The following is a 20,443-nucleotide window of genomic DNA, read 5'->3' as shown; positions in this document are numbered from 1 at the left end:
CGTGACGCGTGTAGGATCAGTGTGGCAGTCCCATGTGTGCACCCTGGAAGCCAGCACAGACTCTTCCTGGTCCACACAGACTGGCCTCCTTCCTGCACCAGCGCCTAGGATCCCAGGCCACCAGTCTGTCTTACCCTGTGGCCTGCGGCATCATTAGCGTCATCATTTCGTGTCATCATTTCGTGTATGCTTGCCTTTTCCTTCTCACTTGATTAATAAACTTTTTATCATAAAGGAGCACAGAAACCTGCTATAATATATATATATATATATATATATATATATATATATATATATATCTAATTTTAAAGATTAATTTATTTATTTGAAAGGAAGAGCAACAGAGACACAGAGATCCTCCATGGCTCACTCCCTAAATGTCAAGGCTGGGCCAAGCTGAAACCACGAGCCAGGAACTACATCCTGGTCTCCCAGGTGGGCAGCAGGGACCCAAGTACTTGAGTCATCACCTGCTCCCTCCCGGGTCCATCAGTAGGAAACTATTGGGAGCAAACCTGGGGCAGGCGTCTGGTACAGCAGTGAGGAGGCTGTGTGGGTCCCCCACATCTGGGGTCAGAGCACTGGGCTCCAGCTCCCAGCTAATGTAGGCCCTGGGAGGCAGCTCAGGTGCTTGGGTCCCTGACACCCACATAGGAGACCTGACTGGAGTTCCCAGCTCCTGGCTCAGCCCTAGCAGTTGTGGGCATCTGGGGAATGAACCAGTAAACCAGCGGATAGACGATCTCTCCCCAACTGTTTATGTGCCTTTCAAATAAAATGAAAAAAAAAAAAAAAAAAAAAAAAAAAAAAGGTTACCAGGTGTCAAAGTGAAAGCCTGGCTTGTAGGCTGCTCCACCCTCTGAAAAAAACACTGAGTGAAGCAGACAGGTCTCGCAGCAGGCGGCCAGCCTCTGTGGCTCCACATCACAGCCTGACCGACTGCACTGGGGAGGCCGCACACACACCTGCTCTGCATCTCCCCAGCGCTTCCCTAGTACCAGCTCTGGGACTCAGGGAAGTCTCTTCCTACCTTCATTCCGATTATGAATTAAAAGTTAAAGCGTGGGCTAGCGCCACCGCTCATTAGGCTAATCCTCTACCTGCGGCGACGGCACTCCGGGTTCTAGTCCCAGTCAGGGCGCCAGATTCTGTCCCAGGTGCTCTTCTTCCAGTCTAGCTCTCTGCTGTGGCCCAGGAAGGCAGTGGAGGATGGCCCAAGTGCTTGGGCCTTGCACCCCATGCGAGACCAGGATAAGCAGCTGGCTCCTGGCTTCGGATCGGCGCAGTGCAGGCCATAGTGGCCATTTGGGGGGGTGAACCAACGGAAGGAAGACCTTTCTCTGTCTCTCTCACTCTCACTGTCTAACTCTGCCTGTCAAAAAAAAAAAAAAAAAAGATTTACTTGAAAGGCAGAGTGACAGAGAGTGAGTAGGGTAGGGAGAGAGGGAGGGAGGGAGAGGGAGAGAGAGAGAAGTTGCTTTCATCTGGTGGTTCACTCTCCAAATGGCCTCAATAGCCGGTGCTGGGCCAGGCAAAACCAGGAGCCAGGAACTCTATCCTGGTCTCCCATGTGGGTGCAGGGGCTCAAGGACTCAGGCTATCTTCTGCTGTTTTCCCAGGTACATTAGTAGGAAGCTGGATCAGAAGTGGATTAACCAGGACTCAAACAAGCACTTCAACACAGGATATGGGCACAGCAGGTGCCAGGTGAACCTGCCTCGCCACAATGCCAGCCCCCAAAATGTATTTTTACTTTCACTACTGTGGTAGCACTTCTGTTTATATTTTTCATTCTCAATTAATATTTAGCCACTTTGTGTATTAAATATCTGCGGCTTGGCCTAAATACCATGCACTTTTTCTGCATAGAAAAGTAAGTTCTGCGTCCAAAATAGCCACTTCACAAGCAAGTTTCTTAACCTTCGCATAACGTGGCACGTGCATTGACTGTACCTCTTCTGGTGCGGCGGCAGCGGCCGGTCCTGTGCCAAGAACAGAAACGGGGACGTAGGCAGAGGATGTGGAAGCAGCCCCAGCAGAAGTTGTGGAAACAGCAGAGGGGATGGCAGCGATGCTGGTAGCTCCAGCCACTGCCCCTGCGGGGGACAGCAGCACGGGCAGTGTCACCGTGGAGGGCGTCGGTGGGGCCGAGGGATCCAGGTGGGCGGAATGCTCTTTGCCTGGAGCGCCAGGTCCGTACTCCTCCTTTCTGTTACTGGTGCAGTCTGTTCCTGCAGAACACAGGTCACCTCGGTTACAGTCCTCCACGACAAGTGACTGGAACTCTCGAGCAAAGGCTAAGACGCAGGTGTGTGTGCCACATCGAATAAAAGACCCAGTGTGTACGGTCTGTCAGCAGCAAGCCCTGCAGTGGGTGAGGGCTGACCAAAGAGGCACTCACGGGAGTTAAGGATTGCCACACCGCTGTCAGCAGCACAAGGGGCCTTTGCCTTCTTCACCTGGCAACCTTAAACAGCCTGGGATTCAGGCGGATAGGACCACCTTCTGGTATCCCACCAACCCCTGCACTCCTGTCTACTGCTCTCATCCTAAAAACAAAGAGGTATTTTATTTCTCAACTTTTCTGCAAACAATAAATCAGTAAAGTGAAAATCTTCCCTTTGGGTACTGTAAGAGCAATGCGCTCCTAGAGGCAGATAACAAACCATGCCTGAGGACATATGTTCATACCTAACTGCCTGGGGTGTCCCTCGCGTGGGGACAGACCGCAAGGTGTCTCCTAACTTTAGTGCATCTCCCCCTAGAATTAGAATGTGGTCAGTTTCCACTGGGTTGGTATCTGTGTGGTCCAAAGAAAAGGTATCGTTTGGGCTGTTGAACCGAGGGCTGCTCCAGGCCCCTGAGCGGTGGGCATGGTGCAAGTTCTGTGTTTCAGTGGTTTTCTGTGTTGCTGTCTTTCCACCCAGAAACTTGGGCTCCTGCCTAGGTCCTTTTCCTAGAAAACACATAAAACAGGCGGAGGACTCGCCTTAGCAGTGGCCACAGGGCCTAGATTCTCTGAAACCCTCTGAAGGAAAGGGATTAATTCAATATTAAAAAACTTCTAATTTTAAAACAAAACACACACTCTGAGCTTTAGCATGTTTTTGAGACCGGTGTGTCTGGGTGGGGCTCAGCCTAGCCGATGGCAGCCCCTGCTGATGTGGGCTGACTGCAGATCCTGCCTCTCGGGTGCTGCTGCTTAAAGTTAGCCCCGTGTTTCTAGAAGTTTATTTATTGTTCTTTATTCTTTTTGAACTGCTGTGTGATACAAAGAGGAGGGAGAGAGAGAGACTGATTTTCCTTCCGCTGGTTCACTCCCCAAATCCCTGTACCAGCCAGGGCTGGGCCAGGCCCAAACCAGAGCCTGGAACTCCTCTGGGTCTCCTACGTGGGTGGCAAGGGCCCGAGGACTGGAGCCTCTGCTGCCTCCCAGGGTGTGCATTAGCAAAAAGCTGACTTGGGAGCAGAGGCAGGACCTGATCCAGGCCACCATCCAGGAGGCAAAGACTCCACCTGCTGTGCCACACGCTTGCTCCTGTTTTCATTTTTAGGGTAAGTTTCTCAGGTGAAAAGCATTTTTCTACTGTACCTAAAATTGCTTTAAAAATCGGCATCATTTTAAAAGCCATTTTTATTTTCATGTTTTGCCTTCTTCATAAAAGGCTCTAATTTACAATCTAGAAGATTGTACAATATGGGATGGATTACCAACTACAAGCCACATGGAATCAGGATAAACAAAAAAAAAAATCAAACATCTGTTTTGTTCCAACAAATGCATTACGAACTTTGCATTATTAAAACTGTATTATAAAAAACAACTGTTTTAAGGGAACAAAGGGGAAAGGAGCAATTTTTTCTTAGAGAATTAAAGGGGCTGCCGCTGTGGTGCAGTAGGCTAAGCCTCCGCCTTTGGCACCACATCCCGTGCTGGTTCTTGTCCCGGATGCTCCTCTTCTGATCCAGCTCCCTGCTAACGCGCCTGGGAAACAGCAGAAGATGGCCCAAATGCTTGGGCCCCTGCACCCGCATGGGAGACCTGGAAGAAGCCCCTGGCTTCTGGCTTCGGATCAGCCCAGCTTTGGCTGTTGTGGCCATTTGGGAACAGCGGTTGGAAGACCTCTCTCTAAGTGTCACAGCAAATCCAGGATTGAGTCCCACTGAACTCTGCCCACCCCAGGCAGGGTGTTTCCTTTGTGCACGGAGCACCCCTGCTGTGATGAGCAGTGCACTGGCCACTCAGAACCTGCGCCCCCTGCAGGTGCCAGCCAACCCAGCAGTAAGAGAGGCACCACCAGACAGAACACCCTGTGTCCTGTCACAGACTTCTGCCTGTGGCAGGCGTAACAGATAGTAAAATTAGGAGAAATCGCTTTCTTGTCACTCAACCTAAGCAGTTTTAATAGTAAGAATAAAATTTGCAAATTCTGTATGTCTTGCAAAGAGATAATCAAATTCCTCAATCCAGCACTATTCCATCACAGGGGGGAACTCTGCCTCTAGCACTGACACGCACGCAGCAGACCCTCTGTGGGACAAGTCAAGTATACTCTGGGCCGTGGTGCGTCTGTGACTCCGAGCTCTGACTGGCACAGGGGCCGCTCATGCACTGCCACCCTCCACACCTGTGATTTAAGTGTGTGTTGATGCCTCCCAGCAAGGGCGAGTCCCCAGCTATACTCAGATCACGTTAATAGTGTGACAAATGAGACCGTGCCACTGACGACTAGCGCAGGAGCCCCACACGGGACTGACTATGAGGGGGCACCACGTATGTGCAGCACCACTCTGCAACGCGGGAGGCCGACTTAGCTGAGACCAACGCCTCTACCTCACGGGGCATCTCACAGTAAAACGCCTGGGTCCCAGAGCAGCCAGAGAAGCTGCCGCCGCCCTCCTGCTCAGAGACGGCCAAGGCCAGGGAGGACGCTGTCCCTGCTGTGCGCTGGTGGAGAGGGTTCCAGGCCCTGCTTTTCTGACATGTGAATGAAACCACAAATCGTACCACTCAGACCTCACACACGCATGGGCTGCCTTGGAAATGAAATGACTTCACTTGACTTCTACATAGATCTCTTCGCATGTTCATTCAAAATTAATGTAGTGGAGGCCTCTCTTAATTGGAAGAAAAACAATTTTTTAAAATGGCAAATTATAACAAGATCAGATATATTTGATCAACAAAAGGAATTTGGCCACTAAGGAAAACACAAAAATAGAAATTTTATACCAAGGGCATTGTAATTACTGTTAGAAAAGACTTACATAATGTTATACATGGAAAGCACACTGCAGCATCTACTTCAGTTAAGAGCTGACAGGCTACTGGACCACACCTGAGATGGCATAACCATCACTGAGCTAACCTCCTCGGCAGACTGAGACACCGTGAAACTAATCCTTCCCAGGCCTGGAGGAGAAACCCCACGCCAAGCCTGAGAGCTGCAGAGCTCAGTTCTCCACGTCCTCCTGTGCACACAGGCAGGGTCTCCACGAGGCACCAACCTGCATCGCCTCTGCTCTGAAATATGGTCATGGCCTCGAGGTTCAGCGCACACACCCCCCTCATGAAGGCTTTTTTCATGGAGTCTTCAAAGTGCTCCTTTTCCTGCTGCATCCTTTGAATCTCAGCTTTTGCATTTTCCAAAGCTCCAGATAACTAGAACAAGGAAATAAGAAAAATGAAATAAAAGGAAAAGATCTGAGGCACCAGGAAGAATTCTGTTAAGACAAGTGCATTAGCAGGGAGCTGGAGCAGAAGTGGAGGAGCTGGGACTTGAACTGGACTGGTGCCCGTGAGGGATGCTGGCATCACGAGCGAGAACCTGCTGTCCCACATGCTGGCCTCACCTCCACTGTTCCACCAACAAACTGTCTTCGTTTTTTTCACAGTGCCTTTGAAGTCTGCTGCAGTGTTTGGAATGTCCTGCCCTAAACTAATTGGAATAGGAGAACTACACTGTGAGTTGTGGACAGCCCTTGCTCCTTAGAAAGTAACTAAGTGCCTGCAATCCGAGCCACTTTCAAAAAGTCCATGCTTTCCGCACAGCCCAAACTGTGCGTGAACCGAGGCACGAGAGGCCTTCTCTCCGACCAGGCCTGAAGGGACTGCATTTTCTGTATGTCCTTTTGAACTGTAGAAAGCCATTTGTATGAGGAAATTTATTCTTAGCAGTAAGAGAAGTTAGTGCTATAATGCTGAAACTTTTTAATAGTTCATGTGCTGTAGGAGGGCTACTGCATTCTTCGTAAATTCTTCATGTGTTCTATTTCATTTTGGATTACAAATGTTTTCCCACAAAACCACTTTATTATTAAAAGTTAATGGGGGCCAGTGCCGTGGCTCACTAGGCTAATCCTCCACTTGCGGCGCCAGCACCCCGGGTTCTAGTCCCGGTTGGGGCACCGGATTCTGTCCCGTTTGCTCCTCTTCCAGTCCAGCTCTCTGCTGTGGCCCGGGAGTGCAGTGCTTGGGCCCTGCACCCGCATGGGAGACCAGGATAAACACCTGGCTCCTGGCTTCGGATGTGCACAGCGTGCCGGCCATAGCAGCTATTTGGGGGGTGAACCAACGGAAAAGGAAGACCTTTCTCTCTCTCTTTCACTATCTAACTCTGCCTGTCAAAAAAATAAAAAATAAATAAAAAAATAAAAGTCAATGGGAAAATAATTCCAGTTTATACACAACTGCTTAACAGTAAATCTTATAAGAGTATAGTTTAGGGACCACTGCTGTGGTGTAGCAAATTAAGCCACCGCCTGCAGCGCTGGCATCCCATATGGGCACAGGTTTGAGTCCCGGCTGCTCCACTTCTCACTGAGCTCCCTGCTAATGTGCCTGGGAAAGCAGCAGAGGATGGCCCAAGTGCTTGGGTCCCCGCACCCATGAGGGAGACCTGGAAGAAGCTCCTGGCTCCTGGCTTTGGCCTGGTCCAGTCCCAGCTGTCGCAGCCATCTCAGGAGTGAACCAATGGATGGAAGACCTCTCTCTCTCTCTGCCTCTCCTTTTCTATGTAACTCTGCCTTTCAAAAACATAAATAAATCTTTAAACAAAAAAGGGAACACAGTTTATTTATGTGAACCCAAAAATAAACATTTTGCTTTGGTCTTTGTTTTTGGCCACATAAAAACCAAAGAAGACTGAATATAAACCATAGTGAGTCTACTCTTTTTTAAAAAAATTGTTTCAACAGGAAATGAACACTCAGAAAAATGTACCATCGCAATTTTGGCTTCATAATCATTGGAGATCTGGACACAGACTTCCTCTGCTCTTGCTTGGCAAGCTCGCTCCACCACGTCTTTCCACTGCTTCTGCACCACACAGCGCCAGCCCCGCCACACCTTCTTCAGCAGGTTTCTCTGGAAGTACTGGTCGGCTAACTTGCCTTCATAGACCTACGGGAGAGCAGCACGTGTGTCACCAGCACAGTGGCCTGGTCAGCGCGTGGGCAGGAACAACACACGACACGTCCGTCCACGTAAGTGCACACACATGACCGTTTAACCCCGGGCCATCTCGGTGTTCCTTCTGCACATGCAAGAACAGGCTCGGAGAGGGCGACCGGCAGGTCTCTGTCACGCAGGCTAGGGTCTGTGTCTGATGCTATAGCCGACTTCCTTCTTATCTCCCCATTGCTTTATGCAACTAATCCAACTGGGGGAAAGCAAGCAAGCAAACAGAAAACAAGTAACTTGCCAGCTGTCACCTCTGCTGTGGACCACATGACCCTGAGCTGAGGGGAGGAACAGCTAACAGTGGAGCAGCTTCCTGCAAGTGCCCCAGCCGAGCAGGGAGAATCTACCCAGCCCTGGCTGTCCTGAGCGGACCCCCTTCACGCAGGAAGCGGTGCCGTTTTTCTTGTATTGAAAGAACTCAAATTCTTCTGAGGAGGTAGTTTCAATTCTTGACTTCCTTAAATTTGCCCAAAGTGATGGCAGCACCAAAAATTTTGAAGTCACTGACAAGTAACTTTCCAAATATGGCCTAAGTACTCATTTCAATGTGATTAATGTGGATCTGATTGACTGGGATTAATAAAACAATGTCAACACTAGGACGTACTCTCAAAGGAAAAGCTCTGTTTTATGCTAAGAGCTTTCTCCTAGAACACTTGGACACTAAATGTACAGAGACTGCCCATGGGTCCTGTGAGCCACAGGGACAGTATCTTGTCTTCTGTCACCCACAGGGCTCCCTCTTCTGCTCTCAGGTTTAAATTGTATACTACAAACTAGGGATCATTTAAACAAAGCTATACACGCATGACTCCCTTCACGTCTCGTTCTAAGAATATACAACAAACATTTGTATAGTTTTTTATGTATAAATATGGTAAAGCCTACAATACATTAAGATAACAGATTCTTCCAGGTCAAATCTGTTATAGGGGCTCTGTGATGCCTCTGTACCTCAGGCCTAATCCTCACGCCTGCTATGGGACAGTGCACGATACAGCTATTGTAATACAGATCTGTGCCCATGAAATCTCAGAGCTCTATGAAAACTGAACTCCTCTGAAAGAAGAGCAGCATTCACACACAGTTTGTTCCGGCTGATGAGCGGCAAATCCTTGTCTGACGTCACCAAGAGCTCTCGTGAGGCCCCTCCGTCTAGCCCGCCCGTGCCCTCCGGACACTTACGTCCTGCCTGGACTTGACGTGCCCAATGCGCCAGTGGAAGAAGGTTCTCATCAGCTCGATGCGCTCCTTTTGCTTGCCCACGGCATGCGACAAGCTAGAAATCACCTGTCAACAACATGGTTCCGATTAATGGACACTACAACAGCAGCAGTTGACAAAGGGATTTTCTCGTCTATCAAAAAAGCATGTCGCAAAGAACAGCTAAAGGTCAGTCCTCTCGTCACCTAGGTACCCTCTTTTTTTTTTTTTTTTTTTTATTTGACAGATAGAGTTAGACAGTGAGAGACAGAGAGACAGAGAGAAAGGTCTTCCTTCCATTGGTTCACTCCCCAAATGGCTGCCATGGCTGGAGCTACGCCAATCAGAAGCCAGGAGCCAGGTGCTTCTCCTGGTCTCCCATGTGGGTGCAGGAGCCCAAGCACTTGGGCCATCCTCCACTGCACTCCCGGGGCCACAGCAGAGAGCTGGCCTGGAAGAGGAGCAACTGGAACTAGAACCCAGCACCCATAGTGAGCCACAGCACCGGCCCCACCTCTTTTATTTTTAAAAAGACCAAAAAACTTCCCCTGATGGGTCCACTAAATCTCCATGAACGGAGGGCTCCACGCTCACTGTGTGCACCCTGCTAATGGCCGCCATGCACAGTACAGCCGCCGGCAGTTCAGGAAGCACAACCGCACGTGCACATGCGGCTGCAGACACAGTCTCTTCACCAGACTTGCAGGTAGGGCCAGGGCTCAAGCCTCTTCCTGTCCCCACTGTGGCCCTGCTTACAGGGACCTTCAGGAATGCCTACTGATTTTCTGAACTCCACGAGTTTAAAAATGCAAGTCATTATTTTATTTGCTGTACTCTCTTCAACACTACTCTTATCTGTAAAACAAAATCCATAAAGGATTTTAAATCTTAATGTTCTCTCTTACCAAGGGCTGATCAACAGAAATTTGTGACTAAAAATGGCCACATTCAAGATTCTTGGTTAGTGTGACACACCCACCAGGAGACACTTACTCCTGATCTTTAAGTAACTATCTGAAGAGGACAGGGCACAGTTCAAAGACACTGGTCACAGTCTGTTAGAAGAAACTGGCTGGGTGCTGGCCCTGTGGTGTAGGGGGCCAAGCCTCTGCCTGCAGTGCCGCCATCCCATATGGGCACCAGTTCAAGTCCTGGCCGCTCCTCTTCCAATCCAGCTCTCTGCTGAGGCCTGGGAAAGCAGCAGAAGATGGCCCAGGTGCTTGGGCCCCTGCACCCACATGGGAGACCCTGGCTTCGGATCGGCACAGCTCTGGCTGTTGTGGCCATTTGGAGGGTGAAATCAGCAGATGGAAGACCTCTTTCTCTCAGTAACTCTGCCTCTCAAATAAAGAAATAAAACCTTAACACACACACACACACACACACTGGCTGGATTCTGTTTTTTCTAAGATACCAGCTGGGTTCCATTTCTTCTAAGATACTGGCCGCGTACCATTGTAAGACACTGGTTGTGTTCTGCTAAGACATTGGCTGTCTGTTTCTCAGCCCAGATGACAATACATGGCTGTCTGACTTTTTGCAAATTGAAAACCTGATATGTACACTTTTTATATGTGATGCTTTAAAATTTTTAAAAAACTTCAAAATATATAAAAATCTTAAGTTTTGAGGGTAATGAAGAAAATGACACAGCAGCCACTGCCTCAAGAAAGCAAACCAGATAAAATGCCCAATTACGAGTCTATAAAGCTGAAGGAGGGTGTAGGGGGTGACAACTGGCTTATTAGTCACTGGGGCTGTTTCTGCTCCCCCAGCCCTCTGCTCGCAGCCACCTGCTGTCCTGACCAGTGTGCTGCTCAACCACCGCCTTTGTCAAGGTGCTGTCAGGAGGGAAAACAGCACAGGTCTGAGCTTCACACTCCAGTTCTTAGGTGGCCAAGGTGAAGAGAGGAGAGGGAGAGGGAGGGGGAGGGGGGAGGGGAGAGAGAGGGGAGAGGAGAGGAGGGGAGAGGGAGAAGGAGGGAGAGGGAGGGGGAGGGGGGGAGAGGGAGGGGGAGACGGAGGGAGAGGGAGGGGGAGAGGGAAGGAGGGGAGGGGGAGAGGGAAGGAGGGGAGGGGGAGAGGGAGGGGGAGGGGGGAGGGGAGGGGGAAGGGGGAGGGGGGAGGGGAAAGGGAAGGGGGAGGGGGGAGGGGAAAGGGAAGGGGAGAGGGAGGGGGGAGAAGGAGGGGGAGGGGGAGAGGGAGGGAAGGGGAAAGGGAGGGGGAGAGGAGGGGAGAGGAGAGGGAAAGGAGGGGAGAGGAAGGGAAGAGGGAGGGGAGGGGAGAGGGAGGGGAGGGGGAAGAGGGAGGGGAGGGGGAGAGGGAGGGGAGGGAAAAGGGAGAGGGAGAGGAGGGGAGAGGAGAGGGAAAGGAGGGGAGAGGGAGGGGAGAGGAGAGGGAGAGGGAGGGGAGAGGAGAGGGAGGGGAGAGGAGAAGAGAGGAGGGGAGAGGAGAGGGAGGGGAGAGGAGAGGAGAGGGAGAGGGAGAGGGAGAGGGAGAGGGAGAGGAGAGGAGAGGAGAGGAGAGGAGAGGAGAGGAGAGGAGAGGAGAGGAGAGGAGAGGAGAGGAGAGAACAGAAAGGGTATTTCCTGAGTTTATCAATAAAATGAACACTCACGTATTACAGGTAGAATCTGAGATACTTAAAATGACCTCTGAGAGGATGATTTAAAATGTGGGTAACATTGGCCGGCGCCGCGGCTCACTAGGCTAATCCTCCGCCTTGCGGCGCCGGCACACCGGGTTCTAGTCCCGGTCGGGGCACCGATCCTGTCCCGGTTGCCCCTCTTCCAGGCCAGCTCTCTGCTGTGGCTAGGGAGTGCAGTGGAGGATGGCCCAAGTCCTTGGGTCCTGCACCCCATGGGAGACCAGGAGAAGCACCTGGCTCCTGCCATCGGAACAGCGTGGTGCGCCGGCCGCAGCGCGCTACCGCGGCGGCCATTGGAGGGTGAACCAACGGCAAAAGGAAGACCTTTCTCTCTGTCTCTCTCTCACTGTCCACTCTGCCTGTTAAAAAAAAAAAAAAAAAAAAAAAAAAATGTGGGTAACATTGGTACCCTGGTGTTCTGTCGAGGGCAGTTTGGGAGAAAAGATTCCTAAAAAAGCGAGACTATAAGAGCCAGTGACATCACACTGCTCAACACCTACAACACCGGGGTCAGTGACATCACACCACTCAACACCCAGACTGTGGGGTCAGTGACATCACACCACTCAACACCTACAACACCGGAGTCAGTGACATCACACCGCTCAACACCCAGACCGCTGGGTCAGTGACATCACTCTGCTCAACACCCAGACTGTGGGGTCAGTGACATCACACCACTCAACACCCAGACCGCCGGGCCAGGGACATCACACCCCTCAACACCTACAACACCGGAGTCAGTGACATCACACTGCTCAACACCCAGACTGTGGGGTCAGTGACATAACACCCCTCAACACCTATAACACCAGAGTCAGTGACATCACACCACTCAACACCCAGACTGTGGGGTCAGTGACATCACACCCCTCAACTCCTATAACACCGGGGTCAGTGACATCACACCCCTCAACACCTACGACACCAGGGTCAGTGACATCACACCACTCAACACCTACAACACCAGAGTCAGTGACATCACACCATTCAACACCTACAATACCGGAGTCAGTGACATCACACTGCTCAACACCCAAACTGTGGGGTCAGTGACATCACACCCCTCAACTCCTATAACACCGGGGTCAGTGACATCACACCACTCAATACTTACAACGCTGGGGTCAGTGCCATCACACCACTCAACACTTACAACGCTGGGGTCAGTAACATCACACCACTCAACACCTACAACACTGGGGTCAGTGACATCACACCACTCAACACCTACAACACCGGGGTCAGTGACATCACACCACTCAACACCTACAACACCAGAGTCAGTGACATCACACCATTCAACACCTACAATACCGGAGTCAGTGACATCACACTGCTCAACACCCAAACTGTGGGGTCAGTGACATCACACCCCTCAACTCCTATAACACCGGGGTCAGTGACATCACACCACTCAATACTTACAACGCTGGGGTCAGTGCCATCACACCACTCAACACTTACAACGCTGGGGTCAGTAACATCACACCACTCAACACCTACAACACCAGGGTCAGTGACATCACACCACTCAACACCTACAACACCAGAGTCAGTGACATCACACCGCTCAACACCTACAACACCAGGGTCAGTGACATCACACCACTCAACACCCAGACTGTGGGGTCAGTGACATAACACCCCTCAACTCCTATAACACCGGAGTCAGTGACATCACACCGCTCAACACCCAGACTGTGGGGTCAGTGACATCACACCCCTCAACTCCTATAACACCGGAGTCAGTGACATCACACCACTCAACACTTATAACGCTGGGGTCAGTGCCATCACACCACTCAACACTTACAACGCTGGGGTCAGTAACATCACACCACTCAACACCTACAACACCAGGGTCAGTGACATCACACCACTCAACACCTACAACACCGGAGTCAGTGACATCACACCGCTCAACACCTACAACACCAGGGTCAGTGACATCACACCGCTCAACACCTACAACGCTGGGGTCAGTGACATCACACTGCTCAACACCCAGACTGTGGGGTCAGTGACATCACACCCCTCAACTCCTATAACACCGGGGTCAGTGACATCACACCACTCAACACCCAGACCGCCGGGTCAGTGACATCACACCCCTCAACACCTACAACACCGGAGTCAGTGACATAACACCACTCAACACCCAGACCGCCAGGTCAGTGACATCACACCCCTCAACTCCTACAACACCAGAGTCAGTGACATCACACCACTCAACACCCAGACTGTGGGGTCAGTGACATCACACCCCTCAACTCCTATAACACCGGGGTCAGTGACATCACACCCCTCAACACCTACAACACCGGAGTCAGTGACATAACACCACTCAACACCCAGACCGCCAGGTCAGTGACATCACACCACTCAACACCTAAAACACCAGGGTCAGTGACATCACACCACTCAACACCCAGACTGTGGGGTCAGTGACATCACACCACTCAACACCCAGACTGTGGGGTCAGTGACATCACACCGCTCAACACCTACAACGCTGGGGTCAGTAACATCACACCACTCAACACCCAGACTGTGGGGTCAGTGACATAACACCACTCAACACCTACAACACTGGGGTCAGTGACATCACACCACTCAACACCTACAACGCCGGAGTCAGTGACATCACACCGCTCAACACCTAAAACACCAGGGTCAGTGACATCACACCACTCAACACCTACAACGCCGGGGTCAGTGACATCACACCACTCAACACCTACAAGACCGGAGTCAGTGACATCACACCACTCAACACCTACAAGACCGGAGTCAGTGACATCACACTGCTCAACACCCAGACTGTGGGGTCAGTGACATCACACCCCTCAACTCCTATAACACCGGGGTCAGTGACATCACACCGCTCAACACCTACAACACCAGGGTCAGTGACATCACACCACTCAACACTTACAACGCTGGGGTCAGTGCCATCACACCACTCAACACTTACAACGCTGGGGTCAGTGCCATCACACCACTCAACACTTACAACGCTGGGGTCAGTGCCATCACACCACTCAACACCTACAAGACCGGAGTCAGTGACATCACACTGCTTGTTAGCCGGGTAAACAAATCCTTTGGCCGTGCCTGCACTGTTCCTTCAGTTTTTGAAAGGATTCTTCCTTTGGTCTCTTGTGAGCTGAATAACCACTAGTTCCTGGAATTCAGTGTCTAGCAAGACAGCTGCTGAATCTCACACCTCATCTTTCCTCCCGAGGGAGATTTCAAAGGCTCTGTGCAGCTCCTGCAGGTCGCTGATCTGGTCGTTCAGTTGTTTCAAATGGGCCGCGTGCTTTTCTTTTTCTTTTTTCATTTCCATTCGGTGCCAGTCGATAAAATTAAGTCTCCATTTACTCAGTTCAGAAATGATATTTGTCTGAAAAACAAACATGCTGCCAACTAAATGGTGGTTTGTTAACACCTCTTACAACTCCAAGAAGGCTAAGAAACACTAAACAGTACTGGAATGAGCACTCAACACAGGAGGTAAAGACTCGCAGGCACCAACTGGCCCACCACCACGCCAGGGCCATGACTGTTCCCTGTGTTAACGTGCTCTGTATGAAACCTTGTTGTCATTTAGGGAAAATTTCAGGCTTCACTCACCAAGTCCCTCTGTTTACCCAAGGACTTAAACGTTCACATGAAGTTGGGTCCGGAGGGCGGCTGTGGTGGCCCAGCAGTTAAAAGCCACTGTCCGGGAGGCCCACATCCAATAGAGGAGTGACAGAGCCTCGGCTCCTCCACTTCTGATCGGCTTCCTGCTAGTGCCCTGGGAGGCAGCAGGTGATGGCCCAAGTACTGGGTTCCTGCCATCCATGTGGGAGACCTGGATTAAACTGCTGGAACCTTGCTTTGGCTTGGCCCAGCCCTGGCTGTTGCAGGCATTTGGGGGAGTGAACCAGTGGATGGAAGACCTCTCTTTCTCTCTGTGTCACCCTGCCTCTCAAATAAATAAATAAGTCTTAAAAGAAAAAAAAGACAACAGGAAAAAAAACATGTAGGACACCTGGTGGGGGCTGGGCTGTTAATGGCCAGGAAACTCTGCAGACACAGAGGCAAAGGGAGCCAGCACGGTGGACACGTGGTCCCCAGACCAGTGATCCCATGGGCCACCTACAGCCAGTCGCAAAGTCCTCTCAGCCTCCGTGACTGGCACGGGTCATGTCACCTGAAGACAGAACATTCTGCGTGCTGGTGGCCGACACTTTGGGGAGCATGAAGCCTGTTCCCAGGGGGAGGGAAGGGGACACTGTGGCAAAGGTAATCTCTAGAAATTAAGGTTCCAGCTGGGGAGAAACAAGTCCTACAGAACTCACATGACTAATTTCTCCATGTATGTGAATATTGTTTTTTCAAATCGTTTTGGAAAAACCATCATTTTCTCCATTCCAACAGGTTTTTAATATATTTGTTGAATATGAAAGACACAGAAACACAGATGGAGAGGGATCTCCCACCTTCTAGTTCACTCCCCAAATGCCTCCAATAGCCAGGAGTTGGGAACTCAATCTGGGTCTTCCACATGGGTGGCAGGGACCCAAGTGTTTCACCCATCACTAGCTGCCTCCATGGTGCACACTAGCAAAAAGCTGGATTGGAAGCAGAGGTGCTGGGACTCAAACCAGAAACTCAGAAAAAGGTTGTGGGTGCCCCAAGTGGTGACTTACCTGCTGAGCCAAATGCCTAGCCGCTCTTTTTCTACATGGCAAACAGACCGGCCATCTCTGCAGGACGCAGTCCAGTAGAGACCAGTGACAGCACTAAGTACTCAGGACACAGTCCAATAGAGGCCAGTGACAGCACTAAGTACTCAGGACACAGTCCAGTAGAGACCAGTGACAGCACTAAGTACTCAGGACGCAGTCCAGTGGAGACCAGTGACAGCTCTAAGAACTTGTCAGCGTGCGCCTTACAGCTGTCCACGTGGTTGCTGCAGGGGCAGCCACACGATGGCCACACACTGCTAACACTGGACCTTCGGCTTCACACAGTCCCAGCTCTGTCAGCACAGGCCGAGCTTTCGGCGCCCCAGCAGCCACCCAGGGCAGTCGCATGGCTGAGCGCCTCACGGCTGTACATGTGGCCTGTACATGTGTCTGCACACGTGGCCTGACACAGACACTCGTTCTGAGCCCCAAGCTGGCCACAGGACCCCAGCCTGAGTCCCGTGCATGATAAGGACCGAGAAGCGCAGTGACAACACGGAACTGACTTCCCAGGAAACTGCACATCGGCGTTTTTTAAATTCAAAGCACAGAACGCTCAGCTGGATCAGGACACACCCCACCCACACTGGGGTCGGCGACCGTAGCCGAGTCACTGCAGTACCTTGAGACCCGAGCTCCAGAGATCCAGCACGTTTTCCACCTTCTGCAGGTTTTCCTCCGAAACAAGGAAGTCACCCACAACCACTTCCCGGGCTTCTGTGTGACTAGAAGTGGACCCTGGGGAGGAGGAGTCGCCCAGGAGATGTGAACTGAAAAAGTCCATGACTGGGTGAGATGCCTTCCGTGGCGACAGAGCTGGTGACGACCCTGGAAGAAAGGAGCGGTTGGGGACGACCCACGCTGGCAAGGAGTCAAACAGGAAGGCTCTACGGTTTCTGCTACCTACAGAGACTCAGAAAAGGTGCAGGAACTCCCAGTCAGCTGTGCCTTGGTCTGGCTGCTTTGATTTCAGTGTTGCCGGGATCAGGCTTGACTGGCACGAGAGGCCTCCCACGCCCTGCTTTGTGGCAGCGAATGACTGCCAGCCCCAGTAAGGATGCTCGTATAGCCCGAGCCCCCGGCGTCATCACCCACCCCATCGCAGCAGCGTCAGCAGAGCGCCTGCACTGCTCCGGATCCACAGCGTCCCAGGGCTTACTCCACCATGCCTGGGAGGTTCAGTAGCCAGTAGTGTCAGAGCTCACACACAGCCATGGCTACCTCACAGCAGGCACTGGGGCACGCCTCACACGACTGCAGATCCACAGCACACGCAGAAAGCTCTAGTGAAGCGCTGTGTCAGATACTCCAAGGCAGCCTGTCCGTCTCTACCAGCAGGGGAGAGGCACACAGCGTGAGTTCACCTGTGCCTCTCGCCCCCTGCGCGTATGCAAGACTGCGTCTTCTGACAGTGCAAGGCGCCAAGGTCAGGACTTTATCACAGTTTCTGCTGCAGGCCCCTTCTCACGTGGTCCAGGTCCTGAAACCAAGATGGGGGCTTCCTCTCCTCACTGAAGGGATCCATCAAAGACTCTACCACAGACCTGTCACTCAAGGGCGCATCTCTCAAGAATTCCTTGCAAAAGGGAAAATCATTCCTTAATCTCTGCTCGGCACAAAAAGCCCAACACAGGCTGGGGCCGGCCACACCAGGAGACCCGCCCTGTACACATGTGTTCTGAGGACGGCTAGGGAACTGCGAGGGCATGGTGGACAGGTGCATGCATGCCCTTCCCTGGGCTTCACCAACCAGATCTGTACTCGCGAGAAAACAGAGCCTTGAGCTGGAGAGCTCAGAGGGCTACGGAGATGACCCTGCCAGGGCTTCATTCACAGGCGAGGAAGCTAATGGAGAGGCCTCCCCAGGATGGGGACCACATTCCATGACACGGCACTCTCACTACGCCAAGGAAAACGCCTCAGTCTGGTTCTGGTACACACTCAAACTTTACTTTCACCTTACTTAAAGGGCAGAGAGAAAGACCTTTCAGCCGCTGTTCACTCCTCAAATGAGCACAACAGCCAGGGCGGGGGCAGGCAGAAGCCAGGAGCCTGGAACGCACTCTGGTCCTGCCAGGTGGGTGGCGGAGACCCCTCACCCACTTGCTGCAGCAAATGCAACACCTGCGTCCACAGACCGCAAGGAACCACAGACCCCAGAGCCGTGACCCAGGAGCCTCTCCCCCTCTCACTGTCTGTAACTCTGCCTCTCAGATAAATAAGTCAATCTTAAAAAAAAAACAAAAACCCAACACTAAATGATAGAACAGGTGACGTGGAGGCAGGATGAAAATCATCACACTGGCGTGCAAATGCTGAGAGCCAGGAAACAGTGCTTTGCTGACACCCATTAAACCTGACAACGCTCGCCCTCTACCTTAGCACCTCCAAGAAAGGACGCCACAGGATCTGACGCTCTAACTTGTGTTAACTGCTCCATTTTAGAATCTTAGGATCGGAATCTTAAATATTATCACTTAAACTGGCAACACTGACATTTAAAAATCCTGTCAGTAAGTAGTAGTACACTGAAATCGTTCCTCTAACTGCATAGATAATATTCATTAAAGTGCCGTATGTTGTACATCAATGAAAGCAAGCCAAGGAAAAGCCATACCGTCTGTCTTTGAATGACCTGAAATATTTAAATCACTTCCTTTTCCAACTTCCATCCCAGTTTCTTTTATCACAGGGTTATTTCCTGCCAAAAAGAAAAGTATTTTTCAATTAAATGGAGCTACTCTTCATACACCCTGTTTCATGTTTTAAACTCAAGTCCCTTTTGGAAAAGGCTGAACACACAGACTATCTTATGGGAGGAAACAGCCGTGTCCTAAACCCCAGTGATGACTTGGAAACGCTGGAGAGCTGGGCGAGGAACACAGCCCTGAGCCGTGTCCCTGGGAACCGCGGAACAGCTGGAAGGAGACAAGCTTCCAGCGGCCCTAAGCAATTCCGATGTGCTTACTTGAGTTCACAGGAGAACGGGCAGGGACCCATGTGGAGGCCCCCTGTGTAATCAAATCACGACCAAGATCAGTGCCGGGGCGGGGGCACTAAGCCCCAGGTTCCTATCTCTGAGTACACTGGTTTTCCGAAGGCTCTGGTGCCACAAGCCCATATGCTATTCCAAGGCAGCTGGCCAGACTTGGCAGCAATGAAGCACCTGCGTCCAAGACCCCAGGGCCGTGACCCTGGGAGCCCAGCAGCCTCTGGCACTGGGCAGGCCATGAGCTTGGCAGCTGTGCCTCTGGTGTGACCACCGCCATCCCTCACAGAGAAGGCTGTCTGGGGCCTTGCACTTTATGACTTCGTCCTGCTTTCACCTCTCACCCACCCACCAGCCTACACCTGCTGGTGTCAGTGCTCAATCCTGCGGCTAACACGGCCCACAACTGGCTCCACCTGAATGAGGCCAACTCAGGCAGTGCTCCAAGCCCAGACAACCGAGCTGACAAAGTACCAGACGTGGTTCTGAGGGTCACTGAGGACCACCTTAATTCTGGGCATGGGCATCGAGTTTTCAAGATAATCCTGGCATCAAACCGGGAGCAGGAGCGGAGAAGCAACACATTGTGCTCAGAGACCGCACCTGTGGCAGTGCTGTGTTACCTCTACTTTTTCTTAAAGATTTATTTGAAAGGCAGAGTTACAGAGAGGGAAGACAGGAGAGAGTCGAAAGGAATGGGGGGCGGGGGGAAGAAAGAGAAGGAATGTTGCATCTGCTGGCTCACTCCTGAAGTGGCTACAACTGCCAGGTCTGGGCCAGGTGCAGGGGCCCAAACACTTGGACCATCTTCTGCTGCTTTCCCTGGCATATTAGCAGGGAGCTGGGTCAGAAGTGGAGCAGCTAGGACTTGAAATGGTGCCCATGTGGGATGCTGGTGTCACAGGTGGCAGCCCTAGTTCTACTACTTTTCATAAAATTAAGTTCAAATAAAAATTTGGGTGTCTTATCATCATCTCAGGACCAGGAGTAATACCGAAAAGTGAAAGGCTCCCTCGGTGACACTGACACACATCAATGATGGTGGATGGTGGAGAGGCGTCCTCCCGATCCTAAGGCAGCTTCACTATAAGCCCCATAGTGAACTCAGAGATATCTTAAAAGATATACACAACCTTGATGATGAAGAATGCTGCCAGCTGCAGCAGAAATTCTCGTATCAGGCGCCACTTCTGCCCGGGGGTGAGACGTCACAGCCGCACCGGAGTCGGCAGGTGGATTCATGATGGCGTAGCGCAGCAGCTCCTCGTACTCCTCCTGCGGGAGGCCAGCGGTCAGGGCCGCTCGCAGCACCCAGCAGCCCCGCGTCAACCTCAGCCCAGCAGCTGTCATCCCACTGCTGCTCCGAGTTTTACACCCGTGCTCCAGTTTGAAGGCGACAGAAT

General features: G+C 51.6%; 1 protein-coding gene across 2 annotated transcripts in view; it reads right to left on the bottom strand.

Moving 5' to 3' along the window:
- Nucleotides 1–20,443, bottom strand: part of POC5 (POC5 centriolar protein) — a 28,734-nt gene that overhangs the window by 5,001 nt on the left and 3,290 nt on the right. For both annotated transcript variants that reach the window (XM_062212561.1, XM_062212562.1), the window contains 8 exons: nucleotides 20,174–20,315; nucleotides 18,669–18,752; nucleotides 16,674–16,879; nucleotides 14,542–14,718; nucleotides 8,648–8,752; nucleotides 7,223–7,402; nucleotides 5,509–5,662; nucleotides 1,954–2,231 (listed from right to left, as the gene is read on the bottom strand). In XM_062212561.1, the coding sequence (XP_062068545.1) occupies nucleotides 1,954–2,231; nucleotides 5,509–5,662; nucleotides 7,223–7,402; nucleotides 8,648–8,752; nucleotides 14,542–14,718; nucleotides 16,674–16,879; nucleotides 18,669–18,752; nucleotides 20,174–20,315 (1,326 nt within the window). The remainder of the gene's footprint in view (nucleotides 1–1,953; nucleotides 2,232–5,508; nucleotides 5,663–7,222; nucleotides 7,403–8,647; nucleotides 8,753–14,541; nucleotides 14,719–16,673; nucleotides 16,880–18,668; nucleotides 18,753–20,173; nucleotides 20,316–20,443) is intronic.

Source organism: Lepus europaeus, chromosome 15 (genome assembly GCF_033115175.1).
Source record: "Lepus europaeus isolate LE1 chromosome 15, mLepTim1.pri, whole genome shotgun sequence".
NCBI classification, from domain to species: Eukaryota; Metazoa; Chordata; class Mammalia; order Lagomorpha; family Leporidae; genus Lepus; species Lepus europaeus.
The sequence above is the reverse complement of the archived record's forward strand: the minus strand, read 5'-3'. Positions and strand labels throughout refer to the sequence as shown.